Raw genomic sequence first — 17385 nt, forward strand, 5'->3', positions numbered from 1 at the left:
CGTGGCCGACCCAAGTTAAGATTTCTCTGCCCCTCTCAGAGAGCCCGGCAAGCTACCTGTGGTGTATTATGCGTGCATGCCAAAAACAGTAACAAGTCTCACAATGGAGACATTATTGGTGCCCGCTCAAGCAAATCGATGAGCAGCGGGGTGACAGTGACCAATGTGCTTGGCAAAGACCAGGATCTTATCATGTATGTTGTTATTCTCCTTCCCACTGTACTGTGGATGTTCCCTGTCTGGGAAGCAGTTATTGCATTCCTATGAGCTGACATGGCCAAAGACCCTGCTTGTTATTATCTCAGAATTCTAGGGCCTGTTTCCTCTGCTCCATCAGTGCATGATAAAGGTCCAAGTGTCTACAAGATGTATGTGCGCACCTGCATGGGTCTGGCAAAAGGCATCTCGGGTCATGATGAATAATGAATGATTTGAGGGGGATTAGAAGCCCTCATTCAGATCCTGTCCTGTCCGCAGGGCAGAATGTCTGTCATCTCTCTATAGATGGTATATCCTCCCTTCGCAGTCTCTGCCCATTACCTGATGGGTCTTTCCAGGAGGTATTTAGACAGGGGGAATTCCATTTCCTCTCAGACTAATACTTGATATTCAAAGAGAACGGGGAAAGTATATCCCTCGCAGAGGAAATACCTGATTTTCCGCCCAACAACTCTCCTCTACCGAATAAAATGCTCAATGGATCTGTCAGCTCCAAGCCCCAATATCAGGGGTAGAAAAACTGGGAAAGTGTTCTGAGTAAAACTCCGAGGTGGAACAAATACTCTTTTGAATTCCTGGGAGGCTGAAAGGATATTCGGGCTTTTAAAACTAGAGGGCAAATTATTGCTGTATCCTGGAATTTCATGTCCTTGGGGCTGTTAGTAGAAAACAAAATAATGAGAGGTTTGCCCTCTGAGTATCCAGCAAGGCCTTGTCTCTGCATCAGCTGCCAAAAGACACATAATCCTCAGGCTGTAGCCATGGGCCGATGTGGAGTTCCTGAGAACAGTGGCCTCATCCTTCTGCCTCTGGTTAATCAGAATGAACTGAAGGTCAGCAGACCCCAACAGAAACTGGGCTAACATTATTCTAAGGCAGTGGGGTTTGCCTGGCCTCTACAGCACGGGGGTTGCTGGATTTAGTAAGATGGCTTTGAAAAAAAATTCCACGTGGGGTTAGTGCACACACTCCTTCCCTAGGTGACCCCCTGCAAGTTGGACCAAAGCAGCATGGTGTCTCAGGTTCACATATTTAACTACTAGTGGAACTCTAAGGCCTGCCTGACGTTCACAGTCACCTTTAGGTTCTGCCTACTCTGATGCTGGCAAGGACAGGGAAAACAGGCTCAATCCAGCCTGTAATGGAGCTGTTTTCATTAGGATTTCCCCAGGGGCCACAGTTGGGTAAAAGAATAATCAGAAATGGAAATAAGAACTCAATTACATTGGACACACGTATCGCACGTGGCTCCCTAAAGGTATAGCAGGCCATTTTACAGTTAAATATGATTCTCTTCTTGAGGAGTTGTTTGCATGTTTTTCTCAGCCTCTTCTAAATTACTTCCTCGCAGTCACGCATCTTCCTTGTATCAGAAACTTCTGGCCATATCAGAAAAATTTATTCGAGGAAGTTGGGATGGTGGGAGGCCAGCAACCTCAGAAAAAAATTCATTCCAGGAAGTTAGGGCAGGAACAGTGGGAGCTTTGCACATTAAAAGCCATGCCCTGCAGACAGGAGGTAAGCTCTTAAAAAAAACCAAGCAGTGCTATCCTGAAAATGGGTATTGATCAGTACTAGAATCTCCCTTCTTGTCCCAGAGCCCTCAAGCACTCTTGCACACTGATTCTGAGCACTAAGGAAGTCACACTTACTTTGAGCATTAGGAAATGAATATTTCCTGACTCACCATTGAGAAGATATTATTCTGTGCTGCCCCATCTACAAACAGTCTCTTCCAGGAAGCAAAGCAGGGCCAGAGAGATAGTGCAGCAGATAAGGTGCTCGCCCTGCACATAACTGACCCAGGTTCCATCCCTGGAACCAACCCTCCTCCTCCCCGCTCTCCCCCCACCCACATCGAGGAGAAAGCCCTGAGCACAATCAAGTGTGGCCCCAAAATCAAAAGATGTAGAGCATAAATATTTATTCCACAAAGTACATTCTACATAAGTTCACAGCACTTAAGACAAGACCTTAACCCCTGTCCTATTAAAAATCTGACATTTTGGTTTGTTCACTCTTATGCAGTGATAAGCATGAGTACCTTTCTCACCAAAGGGACAATCAGTTGTATCTCTGTACTAAAAGAATACCTCTTGAAATACAAAATTTTAAAATATGCTGGCAGTTCCAAGAAGATTCAAATGAGAGAGTTGGAGAGTGTTATTTATCAGGCTGTAACTGGCTAACAGGGTTGAAAAACTACTCCCAGTAGTGTCTGTAAGATTACCCACGTGAATAATCTCCAAAAGCTTATATATTCTTGAATGAGGCCCTAGACTTGATCCCCTGCCCCACACCAAAAAGGAAGTTTCACCCAGATGACAGAAATTAACAAAGTTGCCAGGGATCTGGTGAATAGTCAGGCGTGCTACTGATTATTACTTATGGAGCACTGTCCTAGGGAAAAGGGAAACTAAGAATGGTTGGAACACAGAGAAATCTAAGAAATAAAACTGCTCTCAAAAAAAAAAAAAACCTCAGATGTATAGTTGATTAGTTGATGAATATTGATATCTTGATTCTCCTCCTAAGAAACAAAGCAGAACTATGAAAAAGCAGCAACTTGGAGCTGGAGAGATAGTTTGCTTGCCTTGCATATACCACTGATGAAAGAGAGAACGAAAACCCACACTAGAAGCCTTGTACCCACTACCACCCCCTACACACACATAGCTGTACCCTCTATACAAACATGAGCTTACTTAGAAGGAAGTTGGGTGGAACCCAGCACCACTGGTGAGAAAATGGGTAAATTTCCCTCTGGTCTGGGCGGCAAGGTCAGGGTGCTCTGTTTTCTATGATGACTTTTTCAGTTCTCAAAACCAGAATTATTGGTAGGAAGATAAAGGACACTGTGACAGCAAAATTGCAAGAGCTATTTATGAAAAGGAGGAGAAAAACACAAAGTATATGAAGTTGCTTTGAAAGTAGAGTGTCTTTGATCAAAAGTGAAATAGTCCAATTGAATTATTCTCACAGAAACCCCCCTAACCCCCACAATGTGCTGTGTACTGTTTTCATAAAGGTTTTCTTGTTAGGACAGAGAAAGGCTTAAAACGTTAATAAACCTGGAAGCCATTTTCCTTCATCTGTTGGCATGAGACAACCACCTTTGAAGGAATGCACCTGCATTTAATTGAGAGTCTTATTAAAAGGACTTTCAGGATATAATTATAGCCTTTTAAGATACTGTCATTTTTGATATCTTTTATTGCTTGATTCTGGGTCACATTCAGCAGTGCTTAGGGCTTACTCCTAGCCATGTTCAAGGAGTCATATGCAAGGGCAGAGATTAAACCAGAGTAGGCTGCGTGCAAGGCACGCACCCTACCCACTATACTATGTCTCTGACCACATTATTTACATAGTTACAGAAAAATCAGATTGTGACCTTGTACTGCCCAAGTAATGTAAATTTAACTGCTATGGGGGATACTAGTGACTCTGTAAAAAATCCTAAGTATGGCACATTGATTATCCAACCAAAGTAATCATGAGAATTTCAAATCTCACTTTTACTACTCCTTAGCTGTGTGAACTTGCTCAATCTGTTTGTCTGTATCTCACTTTTACCCTGTGGCAAATGAAGGTTTTATGGGTTATTGTGTGTATTAAATCACTGAATAGGTTAAAAAAAAAACCCTCAGGACAGTGTCTGACACCCAGTAATTGCTACCAAACATTGTAATTTGCTTTGTGTACCTATGTGTATGACACATTCAGTTTAAGACCTTTGCCACAACCTAGTGGACAGCTGAATTTTAAGGGGCTTGCCCAAAGACCAGTACTTCCAGATGGTTGGAACAGCACTCTAATCCTCTCATCATCGTTCTGATTCCCTTTCCTGGCACATCAGAAAATGCAAGTGATTTACACAAGACAATGAAACTCTGTAGTGGCCATCTCATAACTAGAATCCCATTTTTCCTTATGCGGCAAGGAAGTGGGAGTGTTTGCCTGTTTTCCAAGTGCTAAATGAGTTGGTACATGCAAACCATGTACGCAATGCTTGGCGCACAGTCAGGACTGCACATAGCAGCTGCCTGTCTTTAGTTAGAGAGTCATCTCTTGCTTCCAGGTTGGAGTCAAGACCAGATACTGACATTTTCACTCCTACAGACCAGTACCATTAGCTGTAAACCACTGATCTAGACTGAGATCAAAAGATATCACTAAAAAAAGGTCTCCTCCCACATCCCCTCTCCCCCAAAACTGCACCTCTTTAATTTTCTTGCTCTTCTGACAAATGGTTCATATGGGACATTCTGAGCATTAGCGTTCCATATGAGCAATGTTAGTTGAGCTGGGAGTTTTCTGGGTGGACTTGCTCTTACTGTTGATATCACTATTAAGTACTGAAAATGTTCACCTGGACAGAGCCATCTCTTCCCTGAACCACGCGCAGGAGAAGAGGAGCAGTAAAATAAGAAGAATGTTTTAGTTCTAACTGCATGGTCCTCAGTTCTCCGCCTCCCATCCTGACCCAGTGTGGTAGGCATCTGACTAACTGTGCTACTCCTGTTAAACACACTTTGGACCTCAGTCTCCTCATTTATAAATGACCCTCTTTATCGAGTGTGTGGCAAGTTGTAACTCTTTATCGTCAGCCACAGGGCTACCCAGTACGAACGCCTGACTGATCCTTGCTGGCCTCCTGCAAGTGTTAATATTTTGGGGTGACACCTGGCAGGGACCATATGGGGTTCCAGGGATAGAACCTGGTGGCCTTGAGCAAGACATGTCTGCACACAAAGCACTCTCTCTTCAGCCCTGATTATCTTTAGATCATGTCTTTATCTTGCCCAGCAGAATTCCACTTTTTCCCCCTTCTCTTTCCTAATGAGCAACACAAGGTTTCTTCCACCCTTTGCCAAAGGTTGTGACAGATGAGCTGGCAGCTGCTCTGTGGACTCTGCTGATCTGGGGGATCAGGATCATCCCAGGAGTGTCACTTATTCTAGGGGACTGCAACTGTTCCTATGGATTAACTGTTTCACTTTCCTCCAAAAGAAAGAAGGAACCTTGTTAAGAGGATAAGTAGCCTCATTAAGCTTAAGGAAAAGTGCCTCAGCCAATTAAAAAACAGACTTGATCACATACTTCTCTATACTTTTCTCCTTAGGCCTATGTTCCCATACTGCTTACCCCCAGAAGATTTAATACTACTGTCTCATAGTCTCTCAGCATGCCAGGCTCTGCATTACACTTAAAGTATAAACCTCACAATTACACTAGATGAAATATTATGTCCATTACACACATGACAACAGTAATAAATAGAGCCTTTAAATGACCTTCCCAAGGTCACAGAACTTGCTCATGATCTAACCCAGGCTAAAATCCAAGTCTGTCTGATTCCATTGTGCACTCTTAATTCTAACATGCCTGTTCATGAAATGATTAGTGCTGGAACCCAGATAATCAGTATCTCCAGAGAAGAGTCTGGGAAACTGATTTAAAAAAAAAAAAAAAGAAAAACAGATTTCCCAGTACTCCTGGTAACTAAACTTTAGAAAGAACACTCTATACCTCTCTTCTTCATCAATAACTGTTGTGCTTAGATTATACCAATGCCCAGACCCCAATTAACTTGCAAACAATAATTTCCCACATCTGTTTTTAAATATAAATAAAATAATGACTTAATCCTTTGTAATTCACTCAGTTTTCTCAACTGGGAGCTTAAGAGTCAGTACAAGATGGCAGCATAGCATTCCAAGCTCAGCCTACTCCCATAGATGCACCAAATATACAGATGTCTTGGAATAGGTTTCCCTGAAAAATGACTGAGAATGAGCTGAACAGCTCCTCCACAACAGTGTACAAAAATAGAACGTACCCCCTCAACTGTCACACACGCACACACAGCCCATCTCCTGTGTCTATGATGGGGAGGGATTTCACATGAAGCTGCTTCATGAGGAGTGAGGGTTTCATGTTCCATGCCAGGCATAAAACATCTAGCTTAGAAAACCAGTAGGAGTTGCAATCAAGGGACCCAGGAGGCAGTGACAAATGGAGAATCAACTTTTCAAGGATAAGTACCTTAGTACAAAAAAAAAAAGGAATTTGATGGGTAGAATTTGATGAGGTAGATTTGGGGAATCCACACCTAGCAGTTCTCAGGGCTTACTCCTGGCAGGGCTGGGGACCATCTAGAATATCAGGAACCAAACCTGGGTCGGCCACGTACAAGACAAGCACCCTAACCACTGTACCATGACTCCGGCCCTTAAAAGTAGGAATTTGAAAAGCTTGTATGTCACATATGAAGGCTGCTTCTTAGCTAACCTTAAATGTCACCTGCCAGGGGACAAACACTCTCTCCAGGAGGGCACTAGCGGGTGCCACGTCCTTCATTACTGGAGCCTGTGCTCTTCTATTCCAGTGTCTAAGGACTGACTCAAGATACTAACATTGCTCTTGTTGCTGATGTACCACCTCTTGCAGATACCTCTTAGAGATGAGATGATGTATTCTCTACTTTCTGCATCTGTTCCCAAGAGATCACATCCCCTACCACTTGTCTGGTGTCCTGCAGTATTTACCTCTACAGCCATCTAGGGCCAGCCATATTGGCACAGTTTAAAGTTTGATACAGGTTGGCTGGAGATCAAACCCTCAGGTAACTCCATATTAGAAGTACTCCCTTATCAACCCACAGGATACTGATAGGGCTGGGCACAGGCTCAAGAGTGAGGATCCATCGTTAATAAACCAGGCTGCTTAGACCAGGAATTGTTAACCTTTTTCCACTCACAACCCCTTTTTGCCCAAAAAAGTTTTGTATTACTCTGAGTACATAAAATTAGACTATAAAGAAATATATATTGTATTATCACTGTCATCTCGTTGCTCATCAATTTGCTCGAGTGGGCAACAGTAATGTCTCCATTGTGAGACTTGTTGTTACTGTTTTTGGCATATCGAATAAGCCACGGGTAGCTTGCCAGGATCTTCCATGCGGGCGAAATACTCTCGGTGGCTTGCTGGGCTCTCCGGGAGGGCGAGAGGAATTGAACCCGGGTTGGCCTGTGCAAGGTGAATGTCCTACCTGCTGTGCTATCACTCCAGCCCAAAAAATATACTAGTAATCATAAATTTTGTAGCTCTCATCTGGAGTCAGAATCTGCATTTTATAAAGCTGGGGCTTAGGTGGCAAAGATTTGAGAAAGAACATGTGCTGTTGGATGAATACTGAGGAAAGAGCTCAGAGACCCTGTAGCTGGCAAGACAAAGGAAATCAAAGCTATGAATGGACAGGGGCAAAACTCTGGGCACACCCACAGTGTTCCAGGCTCCCGAAGAAACCCTGAAGAAAGAAATACCTAATCAAGTGTCTGAGGTGCACATATGGGGTTGCAGGGCACCTCCCCCTCCCCCATGCTATAAATGCTAACCCTCTCTTCAAAACCTGCCCCATGCCCTGCCAAGCAGAGAAAGGTTTCAGCAGAGGGGGACTGTATTTGCTGTGTTGATTTGTCACCCAAGCAGGGCAAGGTAAGGGCATGTCTTTCAAGGCAAGACATGAAAGACCCCTTCACAGATGAGAGAAGGATTGATAGAGTAGCCAAGCCAGAGAAATCAGCGGTAGATGAAAGTTTCGAGGAGTTTCGGCACACAGAGAGAGCATCACCAAGAAGCCTGCTTCCTTTGAACGTAACTGATAACATCTGCAGCTATTAGAGCCTTAGGTATGAAAACCCTCCTAAGAATGACAGCCTTCCAACTCTATTAGAAATGCAACATAGTTATTGTCAGAGCCCATTGCCAATAGCAGATATTAGTGGCTGGGCCCAGAGGAAGAGTCTATTGAACTCAATAGACTGGTCACAATAGGACAGGCAACAGCTCAGGATTTTGTATTCAGGCTGGTCCTCTACACATGGGAAGTGAATGAAGGAAATCTTTGACAAAGCAGTTCTTCACACACACACACACACACACACATCCTGAAAATACAAAATATCTTGAAACTGAGAGTGATACCACCTCCTAGTGGTAACAGAAAGCAAAGGCCAGAAATGGTTACATTTGTTGGTAAATAGAGAAATTTCTTCCGAAATCAGTCTGAATGTCATAGAAATGGAGAGTGTAACTGACAATGAGTTGTAAATAACTATTACTAATAAGAGAAATACATAAAATGTAGTCAAAGACCAAGCAAAATCACTACTGAAGAAAAGAGATGCAGTGCAGAGGTAGTTATTTGCCAAAGCAATTGGAGCTTTTAAATTTTTTTCTGGTGATCAGAGGCTGCAAAGGGGAGACCAACGGGAGAAAGTTGAGTGAAGGGTCCCGCATGGTTGAAGGGATCCTGGTGCTGCGGTTCTTCCTCTAATGGGGCAGCATTTGGGCGATTTGGTGATGGCGAAGGTGCAATAACTTTGTATATAAAAGTCAAGGTTTAACACTCTTATACACCATAATTTTAAGAAAAAGCTTTTTCATTCCAAATGATGTGACACAGTGAATGAAATTAAAACCTTCAAGAAATTAGGGGCTGGTCTTGCATCCCACCAGTGCTGGTTTAGATCCCTGGCATCACATATGCTCCCTCTATACCACCAGACCAAAAGTTATTATTATCATCATTATTATAAAATATCCCCCACAAACAGAAAAATAATGTTCAATCTCACAGGGAAGTAGGACACTGAAGACAAAGTTTTCCTAATGACTCAAATGGAAGAGGGTAAAGAAAATTTAAGAAAAATGAAAATTCCATTCAATAATGGTACCAATATTTCATTAAAAATAGTAATGCTAGGATAATGGGAGAGAGGAATAGAATGCCTCAAAGAAATAATTTCTGACAAATTCCTAAACCTCAGGGAGAATAGAAATCCATCATATTGAGTGAACATCAAAATTTCTAAATGGAAAATAATAATAATATGCTAAGATACATATTGCCCAATTATGAAAAGACAATAATAAAAATAATTGAATGCATTTAGGGAAAATCAGACATATCATACAGTGGTACTCTAATAAGGCATTTATCAAACTTCTGAACAGAAAACTTACAGGATGGTGGGAATGACATATTTAAGATCATAAAAGATAAAAACTTCCAAACCCAACTAAATAACTATTCATACATGATAGAGAAGTAGAGGCTTCCCCAGATAAACAAAAGCTGACATGAAGTATGCCAGCACCAGATCTGCACTAAAAAAAATAAATTAATTAAAAGGAATGTTTCTAAATGGGGGAAAGCAGACTCACATCACACTTTGTACCTGGTAATGAAGAACAACACAGAATCAGACATAAACAAAAATAATGTGAGTCAGCAAACATCAATGGGAAGAAAGAATGAGACAGAATCCATTTAGATGACCAATCAATGCCAGCGCACACACAAAGAGTATTTTAGATTACAGAGACATTGTTATAGTCCTCTTGGTAACCACAAAACAAAAATCTTGAGCAGAGACACTCAGAAGAAAATATAATGAAATTGAGAGAATCACCAGGGAAAACCACCCAAATGAAAAGGCATATAAAAACAAATAGAAAAGGAAACAACAGAAATATACAACAAACAGGGAAAAAATGGATAGAATGGCAGTAAGTTGGCCTTATATTTCAATAAACCCTAACTTGTGAATGTCTTGAATTCACCTATCAAAAGACATGATGAAATGGGTAAATAAGCAGGAGCCATCAAAATTATGCACAGATGAGCCTCACATCAGACACAAAACACACACAATATATCACACCATGATATTCTTAGCATGCCCTTTGCTCCTGCAGAGAAGTCTCTCCTCCCAGAGGGTCCAGTCAATACTCTGGGCCTGGAATTCTGCACCTCAAAGTTTATCCAGGGTCCTCAGATGGGTCCTATATTTCAAAGGCCTTCAAGCTTTGGTTTGGTTTGTCTGGTTTGGTTTGTTTGGTTTGGTTTTATTTATTAATTAAATAAAATTAATTAATTTAAATTAATTTTAAAAATTAAAAAATTTTCCAGAACGTGTTTTGTCCCATTCCACATTAACAGAATCTCCCTATCTGCCTGCCTGCAACAATTCTGTTCCTCTCATGGCTGGTAAAATACCTTTTAACTTAAAATGGTAAATAAAGATAATGATAGGTAGTATATAATGATCAAGATGATATCATGATCAGTCTGTACCCAAATACATAAGACATACTTCAAGGAATACATTAACCACAACACAACAATTGAAGAGAAACTCAACATACCATTTGCAGCAATACACGGATCATCCAAGCAGAATTAACAAGGAAATAATGGTATAAAATGAAGTAACTTGTGAGATGGACTTTGTAGATATTCCAGGGATTATTATCCCAGAAGAAATGAATACAATTTTTTCCTCAAGTGCACGTGAAGTATTTGCTAGTATTGACACTAACGTCCTAATAAATATGTGAATATAGAACTCATACTAATTGAACCGAGTCAGGTATAAACAAATACTGTATGATTCACTTATATGTGGAATCTGAAAAACAAAAATCACTGAGACAACAAGCAGATTGGTGATTACCAGAAAGGTGAAGGGTTTGAGTAAACTAAGTGGATTTAGGGGTATACAAATTGCCAGCCACAAAATAAGTCAATGAGATAATGTACAATACAGGATAGGCTGTAATTAATAATATGCTATTGGAAATTTGAAAACTAAGATGGTAGATACTTTAGTAATTTTTGGACTGTATACAAAAGTTAAATCATGTACATCTGAAATTAAATTTATACTGTAAGTTATTTGTAGTAAATTACATTCATAATACATTAAATATACTATAAGCAAATTTCATTCAATTTAAAAATGGAATGAAAATACATTTCTTAAATAAGGGCTGGAGCGATAGCACAGCGGGAAGGGTGTTTGCCTTGCACGCAGCCAACCCAGGTTCGAATCCCAGCATCCCATATGGTCTCCTGAGCACCACCAGGAGTAATTCCTGAGTGCAGAGCCAGGAGTAACACCAGTGCATTGCCGGGTATGACCCAAAAGGCAAAAAAAATTAATTAATTAAAAATAAATTTCTTAAATATATGAAAAGGTACTCTTAAGGAAAACTTAAATTGTAGCACAGATTATGTATATTTTTCATCAGCAAAATATGAAATGGATGAAAGGATTTTTAATCCCAAATTAAAAAGTCTTATAACTCAATATGATTTAAAAAATTAAAATGAGAAAATATTTGAACAAAAACCACCACAAATGATATGCAGATGTTAAGTAAGTGCATGAAAAGATATGGATTATCATTATCCATTAGGGAAATGAAAATTAGATCCTCAGCAGAAGAGTTGCCACGAGAGAACACACCCAGTGACCTAAAACAAAAAGATGCCCACACTTTGTCTTTTCCGGCTGAGCTGTTATTGGGCTTTCACACACTACTTTTAGTAAAGGAAAATGAAGCAGTATCTTCAGAAAGGAATTTGGCAAATTTGGCAATTTTGTTGACGTTGTAAACTTACCACATATGGTCAAGCAATACTTATTCAAGGTCAGTACCAAGAAAAATGAAGCTGAGTTCAGAAGAAGCAATATGCACACATTTACAGAAGCTGTATCTACTCTAACCAGAGCGTGGAAGCCACTCAAATGACCATCAGGTGTATGCATATACAAACTGAAGTATACCCATACAATGGAATACTGCTCAGCAATGAAAAGGGGCTATTAGTACATAATTAAAGAGTCTTACCCCGTAATTAAAATGAATGAAAGTACACACACACAGAAAAAGGCACCCATAATGTTTGAGAAACCACAAGCAAAGTGACAAACAACAGATCAGCTGTGGCAGGAGGAAAGGGTGAGAAGTGACTACAGTCATGTAGGAAAACCTGGGGGGAGGAATGCCTGAGTTTATTATCTTGCTTGTGGTGATGGCTGCATAGCTGCATATATGTCAGATTTACCCAACTGTATACTTGGAATATATGTAGTTCTTGTCAGTTGAGCCTTAAAAAGGATGTAAAGCTAAGACAAAGGGGGCTAGATCCCTACAGGCTCTGCATGGTACAGGAATGTTATGAGAATGATGTGAAGACACAGGTAGTGGTTGTTTTAAGAAAATGTATTTTCCAGTATCACTGAGCCTTTTAATAATATTTAATAGACTTTTGTGGGCCAATCTGGGAACTAATAATCTTTTAACATGGTCTGATAGAGTAATACATTCAATTTTTTAAATAATTTACACCAAAAAGAAATCTAGAGTGGAAATAATTTAAATTTCCATGACTGCCTCTATTTGACTAAAGTTTTGTATTATAGGCTCAGAAATATTGAATAGTACGTGAAATCTTCGTGTGAATATTAAGTGAACAATTGACTGAGCTTCCTGGATATTGTGGCCTCACTTTAAAATGCTTTGAGTAGAAAGTATAAATTCTAAAATCATGTCTGTACAGTGACTGCACCATTAAAAATAATAGGTGTGATTCATCAAACATTTTTATGTGCCTAAATCTGTGCTAAGCCAGTATTCACCACATTGTAATAAACAGTTTGCTAAGCCATAGAGACTAATTATCTTGGTAGGCATCATTAAGCTCATAACAGTAAAAATATCACACCCCCCAATTCCAGAGTCTTATCCATCTTGTTTTATGATATGTTTTATGTGTGGTTTTCTAGTTCCATGAAAACCACAAGGCCCAGGTTTGACCCCTGACCTCACATGGTTTGGCAGAGCACAGACCTGGGAGTAAGCCCAGAGCACCACAGACTGTAACTCAAAAATTAACATTAAAAATGTGTTAGGGTGCACTCTGAGGGGTTGGGGAGATGGGACATGAGTCTGTTAGGACAGGGTTATATGGTTGATCTTTAGACAATGAATTCTCTCTTCAAAAAAATGTATAAGGGAACTACTTAAACTCCTTAATGGCCAGGATCCAGAGACACACAAAAGAATCTCCAAACCAAGCAGTTCACTGCAGAGATGCCTCTGGATTCTAAGCCAGGCCAACTTCACCAGGGTGCCTTGGACAGGGGCAGGCATCATCCCTCCACCTGCTCCCTAAAATCCCCAGCCACTGCCAACTTCCAGAATCCAATGAGAGGAGCAGGTATGTGGGTTCAGTGACAGTAAACCCCAGGCCTCAACAATAGGGGATGGGCCAGTCAGTCCCTCTCATCCCCCTGTCCCCATGGGACCTTACAGGTCACCCCCACAAACTTCCTCCTGCTGCTACTCAAGCTCCTTTTAATGGCCATGATCCAGAGACACACAGAAGAATCTCCAAACTGAGTAGCTCGCTACAGAGATTTCTCCAGACCCTAATTATCTAAAATTTTAGAATTCCAGGAAGCACAAGGCCACTCTCACAGCACATAACATCTTATGCTATTCATAACAAGCAATACAAAAGAGTATAGGGGAGAGTGTCTGCCATGGAGGTGGTGGAAGATGAGCACTGGTGGAGGGGTGGGCGTTTGATCACTGTATGACTGAAAATTAAACAGGAAATCTTTGTAACTATCTCACGGTGATTCAATTAAAAAAAAGAAAAAATTAACAATCCGAATTAAAAAAATAGTATAGTTCATGTCCAATTCAATCAGCTTAATCAATGGCTGAATAATAGCAGTACCCCTACATTTAAAAAAAAATGTGTAAGGAGAAAACCTGAGAGGAGAGAGAAATTGTATTGAAAATCAACCTAAGGCTGGGGAGATGTCTCAAAGGTTTGTCCGAAACCCAGGCAGGACCCTGCAGCATGAGAGAAGGAGGTCTGGGAGGGTCTGTCCCTGCAGAAATCACACAAAGACTGACCTTTAGTGAAGTCTGTGGCCTCCTCTGTGAGTGGAATGTCATTGTGTGCCAGTTCATTACAGTAAACAAAGCTCCATACTGTGACAAATCTAGTTCCATGAAAACCACAAGGCCCAGGTTTGAACCCTGACCTCACATGGTTTGGCAGAGCACAGACCTGGGAGTAAGCCCAGAGCACCACAGACTGTAACTCAAAAATTAACAAAAATATCATCATCCCATGTGACTTCTATTGTTCTATAACATTTAGGGTTTCTTTCTATTTCCGACCTTGTTTCTCTCTTCTGATCCCTGAGAGAAAGGAATTGGAGTGGCCAGGAATCAACCCCAGGGCTCTCGGGGAGTAAAGAGCACTGGCTGTCCTTTGTAGAGAGGATGAGGACGCGAGGGGCAGTAATGAGAAAACTGGGCCTTTCTCCTCAGCACCCCCATCTCCTTTGATATCACAGGACTGCCATCCAAGGCTGGTGTAGTGGAGGGCAAACATCCACAGGCGTGGGAACCCTGGCTGGCCACCCCGTCATCTCAAGTCTTCCCAGCACTTGTGCCCTTTTAGAAGGACGTGGAAGGCCATTGCTTGACAGGCGCTGGTCTCCTGGAGAGCGTGTGCAACCACTTGCCTCTTCTAAGATGCGATCCCCCCTTGCCCCAACCAAAAATGACTTTTCCTCTTTCTCCACAGATATCAGCGAATGAAATCGAAATGCTGTTGATGAGACTGCCACGCATGTTTAAGCAGGAATTCACAGGCGTGGGAGCAACACTGGAAAAAAGGTGGAAATTGTGTGCCTTTGAAGGAATTAAAACTACCTAAGTATGAAGGGAAAACAAAAACAAAAAACAAATAAACAAACAAAAACCCTCTCTGGAAACGAAACCCAACCAGGACTGTGCAACGTGGGAGCAGGAGGTTTGGGTGGTTCCGTCCACGCAGAAATTGCGCAAAGCCTGAACTGTAGTGACATCTGTGGCGTTCTCTTGTGAGTGGAAATGTGATTGTGTACCAGTTCCTTACAATAAACAAAGCTTCATACTGTGACAGATCTGTTTCCTATGAAAACCAATGACTCCGCAGCCGTAACGATGGCACATCTCAAAAATAGGCCACATTGGAACACAGCTCACCAAGCAAAATATTTAATTTAATAATGGTGTAGTAATGACTGTCACTAGGCTACAGAGTTGTATATGTAATGTATAGCTGAAATCATTCAATGACATTTTCCTAAAAGTCTTTCTGTTTTAGTAAGCTGTAGTTTTACAGTGAAAAAAAAAAATCATACCAAAAGAAAACTTGAATATGTGTCTCAATAGTTATTGTATTTTGTAAATTAAGTTATATGCTGTTCCAGGGACTTTAGCCTTATTGAAGAGGCAGAAAATGTGATGGGACTCCTTGAGAATGCTTTATCAAGAATATTATTTTTCTAATGTAACAATTCTCCATCGTAAGTTCTTTTAACATGTACCGCATAACAATTTTCATAAAATGTAAATAAAGGAAAAATTAGTGCTACTGTCTTGTATTGGTATGTAATATTCAGGTTTATGCATCAAAATAAACATCCAGAAAATACTCCTGTTATAAATTTTATAGCAAATATTAATTTTTTTCAATAAATATCACTTCTACCATATTGGTTTTTCAATTTCTTTGATATACTTTAATTCAACTTGATAAATATTTCTTACATTGTTCAGGCCTGTTATACCATTTAAAAATTATTAAATTCCTGAGTGACATTGAGACAAAACATTATTTCAAACAGAATTATATCAATACCATGGCATATAAAGTACCAATAAAAGGAGATTATATAGTATTAAAGTAGATATGATTTGAAAATATTAACTATAATCAACAGATTTTTTTGTATCCTTATGGGCAGGTACAAATAGTTTCCTGCATATATTTTCCTCTCTGACAAGATAGTCATAATTTCCAGTTAGACGTTATTGTCCTCAAAATCTTTCTAGTGAACCCTGATAAAGTAAGGTATTTTCTTAACTCCCATAAATAGCCACACACATGTTCAGGTTTGTTTAATGTCATAGATATGGAGATGAACAAGAAAAGACCCAACATTAATGAGTTCAGAGTTCAATTGGCTGAGTCTGGGGGCTGGGTGTGGGGGGGTTAACATTATACTAAAACTTTTTGTATGATATGGCCTAGATTACTGGAAAAGTAAATGTGAAATACCATGAGACATTCTGTTACCATCCATTATGCCCACTAACATAATCATCCTGTCACGCAAATAAAGACAGAGCACTCAGAAAAATGAGGGGTTGGAGATAGTAAACTAGACAGGTGCTTACTTTCCTTGCACATGTCTGCCCCAGGTTTGATTGCCAGCATCCCATATGGTCACCCAAGACTACTAGAAGAAATCCCGGAGTGCAGAGACAGGAGTAAACTCTGAGTAGAGCCAAGTATGATCCAAAACCCAGGACCAACACCCCCTCCCCCCCAAAAAAAGGAAAGAAAACAACCTTATTTCTAGAGGTCATTGTAAAACAGGAAATCTAGGGCCTGGAGGAATAGTACAATGGATAGCTTGCTTGCCTTGCACACAGCCTACCTGGATTCAATCCCCGCCACCCCATACAAATCCCCCAAGCTATCCAAGAGTGAGCCCTGAGCACAGAGCCAGAAGACACAGAGGAGGTATCACAATTTAGACTATGAGTGAAAGTATAGGATATAGGAGATGTTTTCAAAAGTGCATTCAAACTTTCAGGTATTGACTCATTGCTAACAGTCACTTTAGGAGAAGAACAGAGGTCGCAGGGTCAAATGCTAACTTAGAGCACTGATTAGGAAAAGTGATTGGAGGGACCTTGTACTTGACCAAATGACACTATGTCTAATCACATGGTTCACAGTCTTAAATGGCAGCTCACAGGTATGAAATGTTTAATACGGCTTCCAAAATTATTTGAATAATCCCAAGCAAAGTTTATACCAGAGAGAATTTTATAGGCTTCTTTCTACTCAGTAGAATCTATTTGCCTATGATTTTTACATGAAATCAATTATATTGTTTGTATATGGTATATTAAATATTTAACTTCAGTGTATAATTTCCAAACTATTTCAAAGACATGTAAATCTAGGATTCCTGGGAAGAAACAAATATTGGTATCCTGGAAAGTTAACTGGGGCCTACACCTTCCATTCTCTTTAATCTTCTGATGCTAGACAGAGATATAATCACCCTCATTTGTCACAAAGGGAGAATGAAGCACAGAAGGTCGACCTAATTTGGCAAAATCTGCACAATAGTGAATCTTGAATACAGGATTTGAACCTAGTACCAATTGTCTGAATGTTCTCTTTCTAGCTTCTGGTTCCTTTAATTCCTGATCTTATAAGCT

At 40.4% G+C, this 17385-nt stretch overlaps 1 protein-coding gene across 2 annotated transcripts in view; it reads left to right on the top strand.

The window, feature by feature from the left end:
* Positions 1-15641, top strand: part of ENOX1 (ecto-NOX disulfide-thiol exchanger 1) — a 649231-nt gene extending 633590 nt beyond the window's left edge. For both annotated transcript variants that reach the window (XM_055124381.1, XM_055124426.1), the window contains exon 19: positions 14687-15641. In XM_055124381.1, the coding sequence (XP_054980356.1) occupies positions 14687-14818 (132 nt within the window). In that variant the 3' untranslated portion in view covers positions 14819-15641. The remainder of the gene's footprint in view (positions 1-14686) is intronic.
* The last annotated feature ends 1744 nt before the right edge of the window (positions 15642-17385 follow it).

The sequence above is a fragment of the Sorex araneus genome, chromosome 1 (genome assembly GCF_027595985.1).
Source record: "Sorex araneus isolate mSorAra2 chromosome 1, mSorAra2.pri, whole genome shotgun sequence".
In the NCBI taxonomy this organism is placed as follows: domain Eukaryota; kingdom Metazoa; phylum Chordata; class Mammalia; order Eulipotyphla; family Soricidae; genus Sorex; species Sorex araneus.